The sequence below is a fragment of the Adelges cooleyi genome, unplaced genomic scaffold, assembly GCF_023614345.1.
Source record: "Adelges cooleyi isolate 19-005CV unplaced genomic scaffold, UGA_ACOO_1.1 ACOO_flye_CR_arks_rails_tigmint_CR_PRNA_108, whole genome shotgun sequence".
In the NCBI taxonomy this organism is placed as follows: domain Eukaryota; kingdom Metazoa; phylum Arthropoda; class Insecta; order Hemiptera; family Adelgidae; genus Adelges; species Adelges cooleyi.
The window spans coordinates 8,687,795-8,704,679 of NW_026095761.1; the positions used below are offsets into that span (position 1 = coordinate 8,687,795).

At 34.7% G+C, this 16,885-nt stretch overlaps 2 protein-coding genes across 5 annotated transcripts; both read right to left on the reverse strand.

Moving 5' to 3' along the window:
- Positions 1-619: 619 nt before the first annotated feature.
- On the reverse strand, positions 620-8,789 carry LOC126838531 (uncharacterized). Of its 3 annotated transcripts, none has more exons than XM_050573048.1 (9): positions 8,432-8,789; positions 6,467-6,524; positions 6,261-6,397; positions 5,839-6,011; positions 3,051-5,760; positions 2,014-2,988; positions 1,779-1,938; positions 1,343-1,711; positions 620-1,151 (listed from the first exon to the last, which is right to left on the reverse strand). In XM_050573048.1, the coding sequence occupies exons 3-9, from the start codon at positions 6,391-6,393 to the stop codon at positions 1,109-1,111; spliced, it is 4,563 nt and encodes a 1,520-aa protein (XP_050429005.1). In that variant the 5' UTR covers positions 6,394-6,397; positions 6,467-6,524; positions 8,432-8,789; the 3' UTR covers positions 620-1,108. The 3 variants fall into 3 exon arrangements, with proteins under 3 accessions (XP_050429005.1, XP_050428998.1, XP_050428990.1); XM_050573041.1 differs by having other exon boundaries at positions 621-1,151; positions 1,347-1,711; positions 8,445-8,788; XM_050573033.1 differs by having other exon boundaries at positions 621-1,151; positions 1,347-1,711; positions 8,432-8,788.
- A 3,264-nt stretch (positions 8,790-12,053) lies between these two features.
- On the reverse strand, positions 12,054-14,932 carry LOC126844381 (uncharacterized). Of its 2 annotated transcripts, none has more exons than XM_050582538.1 (3): positions 14,823-14,932; positions 13,879-14,047; positions 12,054-12,893 (listed from the first exon to the last, which is right to left on the reverse strand). In XM_050582538.1, the coding sequence occupies exons 1-3, from the start codon at positions 14,832-14,834 to the stop codon at positions 12,349-12,351; spliced, it is 726 nt and encodes a 241-aa protein (XP_050438495.1). In that variant the 5' UTR covers positions 14,835-14,932; the 3' UTR covers positions 12,054-12,348. The 2 variants fall into 2 exon arrangements, with proteins under 2 accessions (XP_050438495.1, XP_050438504.1); XM_050582547.1 differs by having other exon boundaries at positions 12,059-12,893; positions 13,909-14,047.
- Positions 14,933-16,885: the final 1,953 nt, after the last annotated feature.

Consider the following 16,885-nt stretch of genomic DNA (forward strand, 5'->3'; position numbering starts at 1 on the left):
TGCTAAACATTATAATAATTATCACTATAAAAAGTATATTATTTACACACACGAAAATTATTGCACTTACTTTTTTTTACGGTTAAGATTGTTTAGATTAAAATTTTATTGTCACTAATCGTAAACAACGATCAGGTCTTATATAAAAGAAAAAATAAAATAATAATAATAATAATAATAAAATAATAATAATAATCATAATAATAATAATATAATAATAATAATAATATATAATAATAATAATAAAGCTCAAGAAGAAACACATTATTTTCACCCATAAAAAAAAAATGAGTAACAAGGTTTACTTAAATTTTACAAGAATGTTTTACTTAGGTTTACATCATGAAACTATTTACATAAAATGTTTAAGGGACAACAAAATGCACAAGACGCCTATGACACATTTTACAAAAATCTAGTGTAAACTAAAAAATGTATAAGTTATTATTATTATTATATAATATAATTGTTTTTTTTTTAATAAATTTTATTATTTTCGAAAACGCAACAAATGTCCAACATTAATTTACAGTTAATATTTACATAACAAGAAACATTGATGTAAAAAAAAAAAAAAGATAAATATATTTTATGCAAATAGTAAATTAAAATTAATTCAATTATGTTATTTATTTTTGAACTCTAATAAAAATATACATAAGGCAACAACCAACAGTTTTTCTTTTAATAAAAATATTAAAATAATAAGAAAATACAGCAATGATAAAAATAACAATTATTTATTATAAATAAAGTTAATAATAATAATAAAAAAGGGGGAGAAAATGTAATTGGATAAAAATAATAAATTATATCAAGAGGAAATTGAATGACGAGCATTTCCAATTATGTCCTCCTCCTATAGAGTATAAATTTTTATCTATTTGGAAAAAAATATAAAATGGTAATAATGTATATCTAATTGTAAGCTTAAACTTCGTAAGAATTCCTACATTAAGAATAACTAACAAGGGGACAAAATGATAAATATGAAAAAATATCAAAAAAATTGTTATTATAAAATTACCCGGGTCCGACGGCGATGGCCGGAGATGACGCAGTATTATGTGTCGTCGGCGTCGGCACCGGTTGTGTATGTCATTTGCCGTCACGTGATGTTCGTCGGCGTCTCGCTGCATTCTCTGTGTCCGCTTTAAAACGAGTAACAAAATAATGTTAGACAAAATAATTTATTAATAAATAGACAATACTGTCTTACATTAAAGTAAAAAAAATGTAATTCTTATTAAATAAAAAAATGTAACACATTACGTTTTACATAAACAATTTTTACATGTTAATTTAAAATCTCATCTTAACATAGATATAACGATTTTCTTACTTACTATTAGGCAAAGTGCTTCGAGTTTTGCGCCTAGTCGTTTGTTTCTCACCATCAGCGTTAACAGTCTCCAACAGAGGAGACATAGTAGAAACAGTTTGTTTAGAAGCACTAGCCGCTCTAGTATTTATTGTAACAGCAGCCGATTGCGGTTTTAAGGGAGTTTTCTCAAGTTTAGTTGGTGTCGAAACTGGCGTCTTCTCCTTTTTTTCAATAGTTTTACTAGGCACAGACCTATCACAAGACTTTCCACCACACGTTCGGTTCGGTGGATGCGTGTTGCGATTGGAACGGCGAGTAGGTGATGGCAAACTGGGTTGAGACGGTTGGCTTCCTGGTGTAACTGGTACAGACACTCGAGCGTTTGTTCTAACACAAAAACATATAATTAAAAACCAGTTCTTACGATTTTTGTGACAATAATGTTACACAATACCTATGAGAACGCGTGCTCCTAGTAGAAACGATGGGTGATTTCTTAGAAGCATCTGAATCAGCTGGTATATCTATTAGAAGTTGTTCTAGCAAAGATTTATTGTCTTGAATATCATTTAAATTTGTCATGTCAGATTTGCCAATTATGTCATCTTCAATATCTTAAAAATAAAAAAAATTCACAATTTAATCAAATGATCGACAACACAAATGAATAAAACTATTTTAATACATACGTGGCTTCTTGATCACAGGCGCTTCACCATCAGTCTTACTGTCTTCGGAATCCATTCGTTTCCTCTTTTTTAACTTGAGCGAAGATAAACCGCTTTCGGTTTCAGAGGTTACAATTTGCGATTCGGCCGGGTTTAGAATATCTTCGATATCTATTTTGGGAGAAACTGGAGGTGAATTTTCATGTAGAATCTTTTCAGGGTTCGAATAAGTGTACAACGCAGGAGTCACTCGAAATGGCTGTACATCACATAAGTCGGGCGAATCCGTCACGGTATGTTGATCTACAGATGCTACTGGCAGTTTTATTTCTTCTTGCTTTGAAACAATGGCCGGTTTTTGACCAGTTGATTGGTCATCTTTACGACAAGGACTCTCGCTTTGATTGGGACTCTTTTCGGACAGAGCATCCATCGATTCAATACCCGAATCTTCACCTTGAGTGTTCCCGTGACCCGCTGGACTCTCGCCACCATTCATATTTTTCGGTTCAATTTGAATTCGTTCACACTTTACATCTTCGATAGTAGGAGCTTCAATCCTCATAGCATTTCGTACTTGCGGTAAAGGGTCTTCTAGTAATCGTTGTTTTACATTTTTTTCAGACACATCAATGTCAGTAATTGGCAACGATAGATGTTCTTCACATTTTTCTACCTGAACACATCCAACAGTCACACAGTTTGATGTTTGAACGAAATGTTCGCTACGTTTTGCAGTCAATTGAAATTCTTTTCTTTTTACTCCACTTTCCAATTTTGAATTCCTACTATCTTTGCTTTTCGAATTATTGACCTTTCGACTAACCACGGTCAAAGATTTTTTATTCATATCTTTGTGAAACGCATTGGTTACTTGCGTTTTTTGTCCGGGTAGAAGGTGGTTAGAAAAATGATTAGCCGGCAGATACGTATCAGGAGAGTGGACACCTAACGGTCGGCTGATTTTTGTCATTGAAGTAGTCAACGTATGTGCACCTAAACAAACATATTCAGTCACTAAAATATAATATTACTTTAAATGACTAAATTTATGTTACCTGTAAAAGGTATGTCTACGCTCGCCCTCCTTTGATTAATTGTCGATTGCGATCCACCAGGTTGTGTCACAGCATCGAGTCCGTTGTTCAAAGCCCGTTGTTTGTCATGAAAGTTGTTCCTATTGCCATAAGTCGCTGCTGCCATCATTCTCGCTTCTTTAGCAGCTGATGATTTTACCACATTTTTGTACAGCGACACCGTACTACTTTTGTTAATTTTCGTTTTGGAGTGGGACCTTTCTACAATTCTGTGTAAATTAGGGCCGTCTATGGATCCCGTTCTTTCCCGAGGTAAACATTTCTTTTTCGAATCCCGTTTTTTCACTTTGTTAAAACTTAAACTCATTTTATTGTGTTTATCACTCGGCATGGAACGCAATATAGAGGCGACTTCAGCCTCGGTGGGATATATCCTACCGGGAGGTAAAACAGGGTTGTAACTATTACTCATGGGTTCGTTTGAGTCGGCCGATGAAGATACAGGTTCATCGCTTTCATCAACTCTTTTTAGTTTGACTCTAGAAGACTCGTCCTCTTCAATATTTTCCAGTTTTATTTGTTTTGAACACATTTTTAGAAGGTCTTGATTTGAACTTTTTGTTTTTAAATGATTTATGGTGGATTTGACTTTACACCCTGTAGATTTTTTCCCTTCGTCGTCCAAGTCTTTCCATTTCTTTTCCTTCCGTGATCCTACAACAACTGCCGCGTTTCTTCCCCTCAAAGAAATGTGAAGAGGAGGAACTCGAAGTTCTTCAGCAGAAGAACACGGTAGCGATGCAGACGGAGTTCCAAAGTGCCTTTTATCTACTTTGCATAATGGAGAGTTTCCAAACGAAACATCTACTTTATAAGGTTCTTTCTTTTCACTCAATTTTAGTCTTAACTTGATTTTTTCAGCTGGAGCAGGTAAGGGACTGGAGCGATGACGAGAAGACGCTTCACTGTTTGTTGATTTAACAGTAGCTTCCGAGTCTGATTGATCTGTTGTGGTATCGTTACGACGAGACGTAGGAGAACCAGTATCTTCGTCATCGGAAAAAACAGAGTTTGATCGATCATTCGTGACTGGAGATGAGAAATTATAAAAATTGTCATCAGCTATAGGTATGTTCTTAACTTTTTCTTCCGTATCACTTTCAGAACTACTATCACTCGACATGGGTTCCATATCTCCAGTCAACGGATTTATAAGAAACTGTCGTTGTTTACCGGAAGAAGTTAACGATGGTGATTTTGCCGGTTGACTAGTTACCACACTCTTTTGAAAGTCTTGTGACGTATTATCGGTTGGTTGTGAACTCGAGGTTAACCTCTGTAACAATTGATTTTCACTAGTTGGTGGCGGATCAGGTTTTTTATTTACAGTGACGTTTTGCGCCTGATTATTATTACTACCCTGTATATGATTATTAAAATTTTGTTTAAGAATTTCATTATTATATGTATTAGGAGGTTGAGAAACATTTGATAACTGATTGCTATTAGGCACAGGGTGGAATGAATTATTAGAAGTTATGCTACTTTGGGACAGATTTTGACTGGTGGCAGATTGAACTTTTTTCTGTGCCGAAGCGTTATTATCAAGACTACTACTTGTATTAGCCATTTGAGTACATGATAAATCGGTCCTTTGTTGATGTATGGCGTTGGTTTGCATTGGTTTTTGTAATGCAGCTGGGCTGTACTGTGTTTGTAGTCTAATTTGAGATTGGTTAAACTGGTGTTGTTGGGCAACACTGTTAGGCTTGACCATGAGTTGATTAGACCCTTGCCTAATCTGATTGATATAACCTTGATTGAGTTTCAGCTGATTGGTAGCAATTGTGACATTTTGGGAAACAGTTTGAAGACGGTTTTGGGTCATAGCTGAGCCCGACAAAAATGTCTGTTTAACGGCAAAAGAAGTTTGTACATTTGGCGTCGGGCTGACAATCTTGGAGGTTTGTGAAAGCTCTTGGGAAGGCACATTGTGTTTGACCAACCTAGCGGTTGGCCCGTTAGGAGATCCAATTGAATCTACTCGATTCTGAGCACTGTTGGTAACTGAATCAGGCAGTTTTTGTAGCCTCTGGATGACTTGTTTGTCCGCGGCTACATTTGCAAACGCGGATTGGGTAAACTCAGAGCCTGAAAAGCCCTCTGAAGTTTTAACCACATTTGGAGGTTTCTTATGCTTGTCCATAGGCGGCGGTGGCATTTTTGCCGCTCCTTCATTTTGCAACAAATTAACCAACAATGGACTTGAGTGCATGGACGCATTTGTGGCATCCACTGGCGGCCTTTGCGTTTTATACACTCCGTTTTGAGATCCTGGATATGGTGGTGGAGGCGGCGGTGCAGTATGCATTGACTCTCGGTTGTGTATGGTCTGAGCAGCTTGGTTCATGCTTACGAACGGCCATATGTGGGGTCTTGGGGATGGTTCTGCTGTAGAGGGCGTAGGGGGAGGAATCGGAGGCAATGGAGTGGAATCGACTGCTACTACATTGGGACTTTTGAACTGAGGCGTAGGTGGTTGAGGAGACGGTGTCTGCAGCGCAGGGGATGTTGCTGATGCCATGGCTTTGATCAATGAATTCACTGCAGCACTTTCGTCTGTAGAGGAACTCGGCTGGTTGTTGATATTTGAAGGACCAGCTGATGTCCGTAACACAAGCTCTGTACCTTCCCCGCCAAAGCGATTGCCTCCGAGTCGCAAGGAAATCATCTAAAATTTACATTGCCAATTACAAACAAGTTATGCAAGCTTTATCAACTTATACATAATATAATATTAATAACAAACCTGATCGCCTTCGACTTGAACGGATAAAATTCCGAGTCTGGAAAGGGTGGCATCTCCTTGTTGTGCCAGCTGTTGAAGCTTTATAGCGGCTTCCCGCGGCACTGTGATAGTCACCTTCACAGAATTCCATGGCTCAAGTTTGTTCACATAAATCCCTTTCTCTTCGGCCGAACCTAAAAAATTTATAAATATATAAAAATAATATTAAATAACGGGTACAAGGTAAAGAAAGCGTTAAAAAAATTAAAAATAATTTAATTGTTGTAAGTACCATTCATGTCTAGTCTACATTGCATGCTATGGGTTTATTAAAATAATCTACAGGTGCTCGTATGGTTCCTAATAAAAAAAAGAAAAAATTAACTAAATTTGTTTTATAAAATTTATATAATATTATAATTTACTTCAGATATCAAAATTACCTTGAAAAAGCAGTTTGTTTAGATCATTAACAATCGTATCAAACTTATTATTAAATTCTGGATCATTCAGATCCCCTTCACACGTGACAATGGTTGTGACCAGCTCGGTAGTACCATCGCTGTTTGCGGCCATTTCACTAGGATAATAATAATTATACAATAAATATTTGTAATTATTAGATCATTATAAGTATGTTTAAACTTACCATAATCAGACCTTCCATGCTCTTACAAATCTGGTTTAAAACCAGCTACTTGTTTAACCTAAAAATCAAAACAAACATACATGTTAAAATAACAAATTATTAATAATAAAAAAGACAATAGCAAACAATAATAAATTGACCTGTACAGCAAATAAAAATACAATGCTTATTCATATCATTTATTTTCATTAATAATTTCAATTATTTTCCAAATAATAATGGTTCTAAATTATTATATAATAATGATAAAACTAGATTGGTGTCATAATTTATTGAGTTGAATTTGTCTTCACTTTGAGGCTAACAATCATAATTTTATTACGATCAAGGCCAGCCAATATTTATTTAACAGTTAAAATTGATAGAACTTGTTAGGTAAAATAATTTTGTTGATGAGAGATTAAAATAGAGAGAAAAAAATATTTAAATGACTATATTAGCTAAAAATATTCACAAATTAACCGTTAAGACAATTATATTTAGGTAAATTATTTGTTTTACCTTTGCATAAACTATTTTTGTAAGTACACTTATTTGTTGGAAAAATGAGTTTTCACACTTCCAGTTAATTATTAGTCCATACATTTATTATAGATCTGTGCAATGAATAGAGAAACAATGAAAGATAGAGATTTGTGGAGGAGGATTAAGCTGGCTGGCCCATATTTTATGGGACGAGGCATAGAAGTAGAAAAAGTTTTACTATATAATGTATTTTACCTAGAAATAGTAGCCTATGAAGCTATTGAAAATTTAAAAAAAAAGTATATTGTGGACATTTTTATAACTTTATAATAATAGTCAACACAAAGATTGTGTTGGATATAGTTTACTTTTATTAAATTTCCCTCAACATTTTATATTCTTGTGTAAATATATTCGTGGTATTTTATTGTCTCTAAACATTGATATAATTTTGTTTTTTAATCATTTTGTGCAGGTTTAACTATAATCAGAAAGATTCCATTTAAAATTTGTTTAAACTTATAATTAGGCATCTAATTAGTAGATAAAGTTAACATTAAATTCAGAATCAAATTGTTTAATGAGGTTAAACGAAGAAAACTACAACTATACAATATGCCACAACAATATGTTCATTTAAAGCCAAATTAATTGAAACAAAAACAAACAGGAGTACAGATAATAATACATGATATTGATTAATTATTGGTATTAAATTACAATCTACCTAATAATCTCCAAGAAGTCACAAAGTACTTTGTCTTGTGTCTTGGAATTTACCACTAAAACAACGAGGTACTACCTAAACGTCTAACGGTTTAATCGATACTCAGCATAAGTGTAGATAGCCGGTATTTAAAAAATAATAAAGGCAATCGATGATAACTAGTTTCTTTTTCGCTGGGTGCAAGCTTTAAGAGTGAAATAGATTATAATACAAATATGTCCTCGATAGTTGTTTAAACTGGTCAATGAAATATGCAGCATAGATATTTTGAAAACACCATCAACGATCCAGCTTGTTTATTTTTAATCCCAGACTGTATACCTACTATTGAAAAGTACATTATTGACAATCTTGAATCGCGACTTTTGTCTTTTGGTAAAAGGATATTGTCGTGTCAGATATAAAAAAAAAGATTTAAGAAAAACTGACCAGAGGATATCCGATCGCCGCTGTACTTGTGACACACGACCAAACGGGGAAGAGGGGGCCGGGGGAGAGCCATGTTTACGTCGGGCTTGGGTTTTTCGTCGTAGGGTTCGGGAAGAATTATAGGCAAAATTGGAAAACCCGAACCCGCCGAACCGATTTCCAAAAAGCGTCGAGGGGATCCCGACCACCATTTTGTGCGCGCGCGGGGAGTGGAGGTACACCCACCGACACGACGTTAAGACAAGGGACCAAACGCCCGTATACGGCGCGGCGGCCGCGGCCGTCGGTGCCGACGTTAAAAAACCCTGAGCTTTCCCCAATGGGAACAATGACGTCCACCTTACCCGGGTTACGTACATAGTCCTGGCCGTGTAATCCAACGGACGGTCAACATCCGACACTTATTTACGTACACACACGCACATACACACGGTCGGTCGGTCGCTGGCTCTGTCGCGCACACACATATACACTACACGGGTGAAACGCCGCTACGATCACGTAAACATTCGTTTTCCGGAAACGAGACACAAGACGCGCGAACACAATCCGCGAAAACGTATACGACCGCGCTTTCGCACTGAGCAACCGTAAGGGCGACAACGGGCTTTCGTAACTCGGGGGTTTTATTATCGTGTTAAATCGCGAAACGCTACGGGACTACGGAACAATAACAAGAGCGGCCATTTGCAATGCACATCACTGGCCGTCGCAGTGCGACCAACGCGACGCCGCGCTAAATTTCCCCGGCGCACGCGACCGCCGACCGTTTGGCCGTCCGTCGTCGTCTCCGGGAGGCGGGACACCGACTTGCGACTTTTCAAAATCTTCGCCGTCTTCTGTTGGCCGCCGCGACGTCTTACCCGTAAGACATTTTCATTTTTCGTCCATCGTGATAATCGCTATCCGCGGCACATCATCGTCGGTGACACGTTGGCCACACTGTTAGCTGGGTAGACTATACGCAATATTTTGCCGTAGCGGTCGAGAGAAAAACAATATAATATTCAATATTTAGAATTATTATGATGAGCTTCAAACGGTTATTCAACGTTACATAAATGTACATTTTCAAAATAGTCATTCTAAATAAAAATGACAACGGTGAAAGTCCACGTACTTTAACGACATACTTTTCACCCTCGGAAAGTGTACTACCCGGGACAATCACATGCACCCCGACGATCATTGGGTTGTCACACCTGTACCCGGTTCGAAAAACGACCCTTCCCTTGGTGATAAAAAAAAAAAGGACCCAACGAATAGCGACTACAGAGTACTTCCATATTATTTTTAAATTATGCACAACCAGTGTTCATATTTTACATGCAAATCAATTATTCTGCAATAGCGATAAATGAACATCAATAATCCAAAAAAATAATTTTACACAAGCAACGCTAATGAATCAATCAAACCAAACTATCACTAAGGCCTTACAAAGCTTAACGTATTTTCAACCCTTCCACAATAAAGAAAAAAAAACAATATTATAATTGGCTATCTAAAACCTAAATAAATTTGAAAATTTGGTTTTTTTAATTTTCTCGTTAGAAGATTTTTATATATTGCATAATGTAACAAGAACAAAATATGCAAGTTCACATTTTATAATACTCGAATGTATAACTGCCTAGGACATTACATTACATTACATTAAAATTCAATAACAAAAATATCATTAAATTGAAATACGAGAAAAAAAAATACATATTTCAATAGATAAGAGTAATTGTAATTATCGTTTTTTCCCTGAGGTTAACGAGTAAACTGGCAAACTAATCGAGTGTAGCATAGGTGAATCTAATCGTCGTCGTCGGCTGGACACGAAGAGAACAGTCCTAGTTTTCTCATCCTCTCGAAGTCTTTGTCGGCATCATAAGTCCTACGATAATATCATATGTTTAATATTAGTTAATATTAATAAAAAACAATTTTTTAATGTAAGTATTTAATACTTGTAAAATTCTGCATATTTCTTCTTGCGTGGTTCACCAATTGTATACTTGTATGCAAGACCGGCTAAAATTGATAACCCGACACTGACAACAAGATGTATTTTGGTTCTTTTTTCAAAAATACCGCGCATCGGCGGTCTTGATAATTTTTGACAAACGGCTCCGGCAGACATGATTGACGTCTGTAAATGAATACAAATTTATTACAAATCCTTACTAAATTAATGGACTAAATGACCAAATTGTTAAATAATAGTATTTCTATTTTATTTTTTCAAATTAAAACTTTTAAAGTTAACTAACTTATTGTTTAGCTTGTTTTTGGTTTTTAAATAGTTTTTAGTACCTATAAGAACTTTGAAATGTATACACACACTACTATTTGATTTAACAAAAATTATAAGGCTAATAGTTTTCCTTTTTTCCATTATTATAAACCTAGTAAGTAAATTGAGGTCAACATTGAAAGATATTGCATTTGGTTTGAAAAGGTTGAATTCGTTTTCAAAACAGAAAAAGTTATTGTTGCATCATATTGTTGACTATTATTTACGTTATCGCTTACTACAATTCACCACTGCGATAAATTATACATCCAAGTTTAATGCGGAAATCACATTTTATGCCATCCAAAGAATGATATTAAACTTAATAATAATGGTTTAACAATTAACGGTAAAACACATCTACAAAAATCGCAGTCTAGACTTTTTTAGCAAATTGACCTTCAAAGGAATAATGTTATATTAAGCGACAAAACAAAATACAACAAATCATAATTCCATTACATTAGAAATAAATAGATTACGGTATTATAATATTACCTATTTAATGTTGGAGATCCCAAAATATTTTTTGACTTTAATACGGAAACTTTATGAAGAAATACTAGACTGACTTAGCTCACACTGGTTATTTTAATTTCATTCCAATTTCCATTAACAAACCGAACCCCTGATTGTAAAATGAGGCATTACTAAACATCTGTTTTAATTTCTTATCAGAGTCCAAACGAAACCTTTGGAAGAATAAAAAAGATAGCTGATAAGACAGCAGACACCAGGAACTATATTGATAAGTGATAATCGCCACACCGGCCATTTCTAAGGAGTAAAGTATAGGCAATTTTTCGAAAAATCTTAATTTAGAGTTTAAACTATGATGTATACGAATTAATACAGTATTGAGGATACTCTGCTGATTGCCATGTTTTGTGTCAGACTATCACAGTTATTTCTATAGGATAAAATACAATTTGTTTGCCATCAAAACAGCTTTGCGCGGATTAATGCTTCTCAGGCTTCATATATAGTTAAGGAAAGAAATTCATACATATTATTTATGACAAAATTATCTGTATCTCATCACTAACTTTAATTTAAGGTTGTTAAAAATTATAATATTAATGCAGTTATGACTTATGGCCACATCATTATTCATATTATACATAATAACATATAACTGTTTAAATTTGATGCCAACTTGAGGGTTCAACAAATTTTTAATTAAAAAATGTTGAATATTTGTTAAGAAATTGCATGGTAGGATTGGAGAGATTCATATTTTATAGACAATAAGAAGTATAAAATTGTTCCTATATAATATAGTAATGTACCTCATTTGATTTTTGGGGTTGCCGTGTTAAAAAAATGTGCAACTTGAAAATTGAGTTCTCAATTATAGTTATTAGTTGCGGTAATTTAATAACAGTGCACAGTATACCCATTTAAAACTTAAAGACAGTACACAAAAGCTAATTGTATAACCTATCTTACTATTTAATTTAATCGTTTTTAGAAAATACTTTCTTAGTTTCTCATCGAAGCTAAATTTTTGAATAAATTAAAAAGATAAGAAATCGTATGCAACTGTGGAATTTGTTTTATTTGTTAATTTCAAATTATTCGGTAAACTTTATTTATTACCAATTGGTAAAAAAAAAAATAATAATAATAATCACTAAGTTCAACAAATAATTGTATATTTAGGTTACGTTATCTAGATTATCTTAGAAAAATAACGCATAAGCATCTAATATTACATACATTTTACAATCTAATCTAAATAATATATATTTGATTTGGCAAATTAAATAGTACTCCATAATAATAATACTCGTAGTAATGTATATCATGTTGAATTTTAAACATCTTCTACGGAATAAATATAGTTTTAATCAATAAAAAATTGGAAATGTCTAATAAGGTTTTTCAACAGTTCAAACATAATAACTATTGCTTGTTTTGCTTTTACTTCGCATAAGCGCAAAATAGTGAACAATCTGTTTTACACGTTCCACGATTTCAGTAATGAAACTGCTGCTGCTGCTGCTGCTGTTGATTGTTTTCGTATGACGTACTCTGCTGGGGTTGCTCGTATTGTTCGGTAGCATCGCGTTGTTGGGGTACTGCAGTGGGCCTGTTGTACGAATGGGCTCGGACGTGTGGATGTGACGGATAGTAATACGGCAGTGGTGGTGGCACAGGCTGTCTGAACAGCTGAGACTGTTCGGCTGACGGGTACCCCAAGAACGGAGAACGGTAAGCGTCAATCACGCTGGGTTGATCGTACAGAGGCTGCGGCGGATACGGCGACGGATGGTAGTAAGCTGGTGCCGGATACGGCGCGTAGTACGGCGGCGGTGCGTCAACCGGGTACTGCGGTTCGTACGGGTATTGGAAGCGGTACGGATTACCGGCGGGCGGTAGAACCAGGCCGTTGGGGTTCAAGGCTGGGTACGCGTATGGAGAGTACGGGTACGGGTATGGGTATCCCGGAGCTGATCCCACAGGCACGTAGTCCTGGCTGTCCGACGTTTCCGGTTTGTCTTTTCGCGTGCCAGTAGAACCTGCAAAATATGCCATTTTTGAACCATAAAAAAAGGGTTGAAAGTATTAACTCGGGAGGTGCTTTTTTCTAAAAAAAACTAAGCAGTTTTAGCGCATATTAACCGAAGAATAAAATTAAAGATTTAAAGCTTGTCTACATAACCAAACATCTAACTACGTAAGAGCTTCGCTTGGCTAACACAAAAATTGTCAAAAACCTGATTGAGTTATAAAAGTTGAAAATAAATATTAAATTTAAATGAACATGCTTATTTGCTTTGTTAGTAAACAGATGGTTTAATGGCTTCTTACTACGTTGTTAAAAAGTTTTCAGTTTTTGAGTAACCTCAGCCGAAAATAATTGTATTATTAAATTTTAAAACCGAACCACAGCTACACTCTTATTCTATTTAAAAGCTATGTACGGATCATTAAACATCCGAATTTACAAATAAACGAAAGGTGCTATTATTTTTTAAGTTGTGTTAAAAATTGAATACAACAGAAATAGGAAAAAATCGAATTTTCTTATCTTTCTCATTCAGTTTTGACTTTTTTTTTTTGTTAATTATATGTTTAACAAATACTTTTAATTTAGGCACATACCTGTTCATGAATTTTACCTAAAATGAATAGCTGTACGATTTTTAAATGGCTGAAAATTTATTTTTTCCCGCAGAAATAAAATCTTTGTGATTCCATCCCAAGTACCCATTATATATAATTTTAATCGGCTCAAGAGTAAAAACATATCACTATATTGACTAATTATTTGTATATACCGTATTTTTTTTGGTTTAAAAATGTAAAATAGAGTAGATATATGCGGCAGGCAATTTTTTATTAAGTCATTAGTTGATAAAGATCATCATAACCCCGTCTAATCGAGAAAAACAATACTATGGCGAAGAAGAAGGCTTTTAGTTTTTAGTTTTTCAAGTGTTATTTTACAAAAAAATAATATTATATTTAAGTGTTGCGTTTTACTTGGAACAAATTACACACATTTCTTTTCCTTGTTCGCGGCATACGTACTTTCGGTGGAAGTGTGTTTGTTGTATTTTCTCACGTTGGGTTGAATTTGTAATGTCTGTCCCGGTTGAGTACTGGACAAAACTTGTTGCGTGACGCTACTAAGAACGCCTGAAGTAATCACTAGCAAAATCGAAAAGATCTATATAAAAAAAAAAAAAACATTAAAAAAAAAATAGTTCATAATCATCGTGCAACAACTTTCGTTAAATAAAAAAAAATCACCAAATATATTTTATAATTGAACTTCTCAAATCCGCAATTGTTTATTTTATTTTAAAGAAGTGATATTTGCAGTTTGGACCAGGTACAATATCGCGTGGGATAAATAAATAGTAAACGGTACACAATAATAGAGACAATTATTTTAAATGCAATATTGTTAAATAAAAAATAAAAAAATCGTCAATTTTTAACTCTAGTCGATATCGTTTAATCGTGACAATATTCAAAGAATAAAATGAGGCTTACGCACATTTTGTTTGTTTTAAGGTGATATAAAAATAATATAATTTATTATCACTAGTGTTTACAAATTAAAGTTAATTAAAACTACAATACAATAAAACCCTAATCTAACTTGTGGATGAATAAGGTGAACTGTGAAGTGAGGTTAACTGAAATTTGACGGAGCAAATCATAATGTCCATGGTCATAGTCATGGCTTTGACCACGTCTTCATGTTATACGCGTTACCAATGGTTATTTAGATGATTTAAAAAAAACATTTTTTCCCGGGTACAATTTCGAGTGCACCGTCCAGTTGCAGTCATATCACTCACCCTATCGACTTGACAGTTCGACTAATCAGGTCGTGGGGACTAATTATTTCCAAAAAAAATATTTGAACAGTTGTTGGAAAGTTATGAAATTCATAAACGGTTTAAAAAATATGTACAACGTTATGTTTAACTCACTTGTACCATCATGGTGCCGTCGTGTGAACACACTGCTAGAGTTGTTGGCGAATACTGACTGTGTGAGAATATAGATCGTACCGGAGTTTATATAAGATCCATCGGTACGTTTACAACGGTTTTTTTCTCGATCATCATTGTCATTATCGTCGTCGTCGTTGTTATTATTATTATCATTATAATTATTACTAAACAATGAATTAGGTGTATCGACAATGATGTAAAGTGTAAACCGCAGTCATCGTCGTCGCGTTTCGAGACGGTTGTTGAACCTGAGTAGGAGGGCACACACCAACATTGCGATTAATGGTCATGCCTTAGTTTTGAGGAAATAAACCGTCGATGATTAATGGTTTTTATTATTATTATTGTTTTTTTTTTCTTAAAGATTTATCTAGGTGGCTAATTATTTCATATCCGATTCCAGCGATAAGAAAAAAAATGTTTATGCGTTTTTAATTGCTCTCACGACAAAGAAAACACGTTCGAGTGTTAGGTGTGGACCGGAGCCGTAGGACACCTCCTAAGGTTTAATCGCATATCGCATTGGGTCGAGTATTAAATGTATTGAATTATATGTTTGAGAAGGATAAAAGAAAAAACTCGGGTAGTACTGTTGGACAGATTTATGTTCTCCTTCGCCTGTCCATTACAAGCCGACCCGGGTCAGCCCTATCGTTCACTATCGTCGCCCCGTTTTTACTTTTTAGTATTTTTAATGAGTGGTTTAAAAGTTATTAATTTTCCAACAATGGTTACTTTTCTAAGACGTCACAGGAATTTCGTTATGGCACTAACATAAATAAATAATACTCTTTAGCGCTTTAATATATACTTTAAAATACTTTAAAATACACTAAAATTTGCGCAATAAATAGCATCCAAGTATAGGAAAATATGAAACAAAAAAAAAATTGCCAGAAAAAATGCCTGTACGTTTGCAAAATTTAGAGGAAAACAATTTTTACGACATCAGGGGAGTGTGAAATAAATTTGTATCTTAGCTGGAATGTGCTAAGATTTACCAAAACAAATCTATAAATTCTTCAACTTCCAAGCGCTGGTTATATTAACTAAGGTAGGAAGTTTTTGGTTGGATTTCTCAGTTATGAGTCCCTCCGATGGAACCCCTTAGGTCTAGGTTTTTGGGATAATACCACCTACTCAAGTAGCTCTTTACTCTACAAGTAGTTAATTTTTTTTTATTTTGCTAAACTTTCATCTTGAATTAATAATATATTTGGCGTCATCCTCCGAGAGCTGTGAGAGACTTGAAAATAACGTTTTCCGAAGACATCTTTTGAAGAACTCTTGGTAACTTTTTGGTTGGTTTAGGGCAATGTTTCATCCTTGAAGTCTTGATACTTGCCTAATTCTCTGGCCTTCGCGTGCACAGTTTATACTTATTTTTTCTTAGCTTAACACAATCGGAGGGCTCCGTGTGGATGTTATCGATTACAAACGGACTCCTCGTACAACCGTAGCATAAGCGAATGACAAATGATTTCAATCTCGACCAATTAATTAATTTTCCGACAAGTGCGTGGGTGTTTATGATAAGTACGGGAAATGAAAAAATGTCAAGTGTGTTGAAATTCGCAGCCGGCTTTGCCACGAGGGTACTGACCGACGAACTTGACATTGACGTGTTGACATCTGGGGTCAACCAAATGGTCTTTTGCGTTTGCATCGGTTAATCGTTGCTCAGCTATTCGGCATTCATTCGCCTATTGTGTTACTATTTGTTGTAACAATGGCATGTATATTAGCTGTGTAATCTGCCGCGTGCATCTGTTAATCAGCGGACCCACGGGTGGAAAATCAAAAAGTCCATTTAGCGTGCCCAAAGTCGGAACAGCCAGCTATCGTCGCTTAGATTTAATATAATAATAATAATAATTTTACGTTGTAAAACAGACATTGTCTCAAATCACGCTATTTTTGAAATCATTTTTAACGATTGTACAAGCCAATTATTGGCTATCCAAATACGAACTAATTACTAAACGGTACAATGATGACCAAAAACTATTTTAAATTAAATAAAACTGTATTTAAGAATG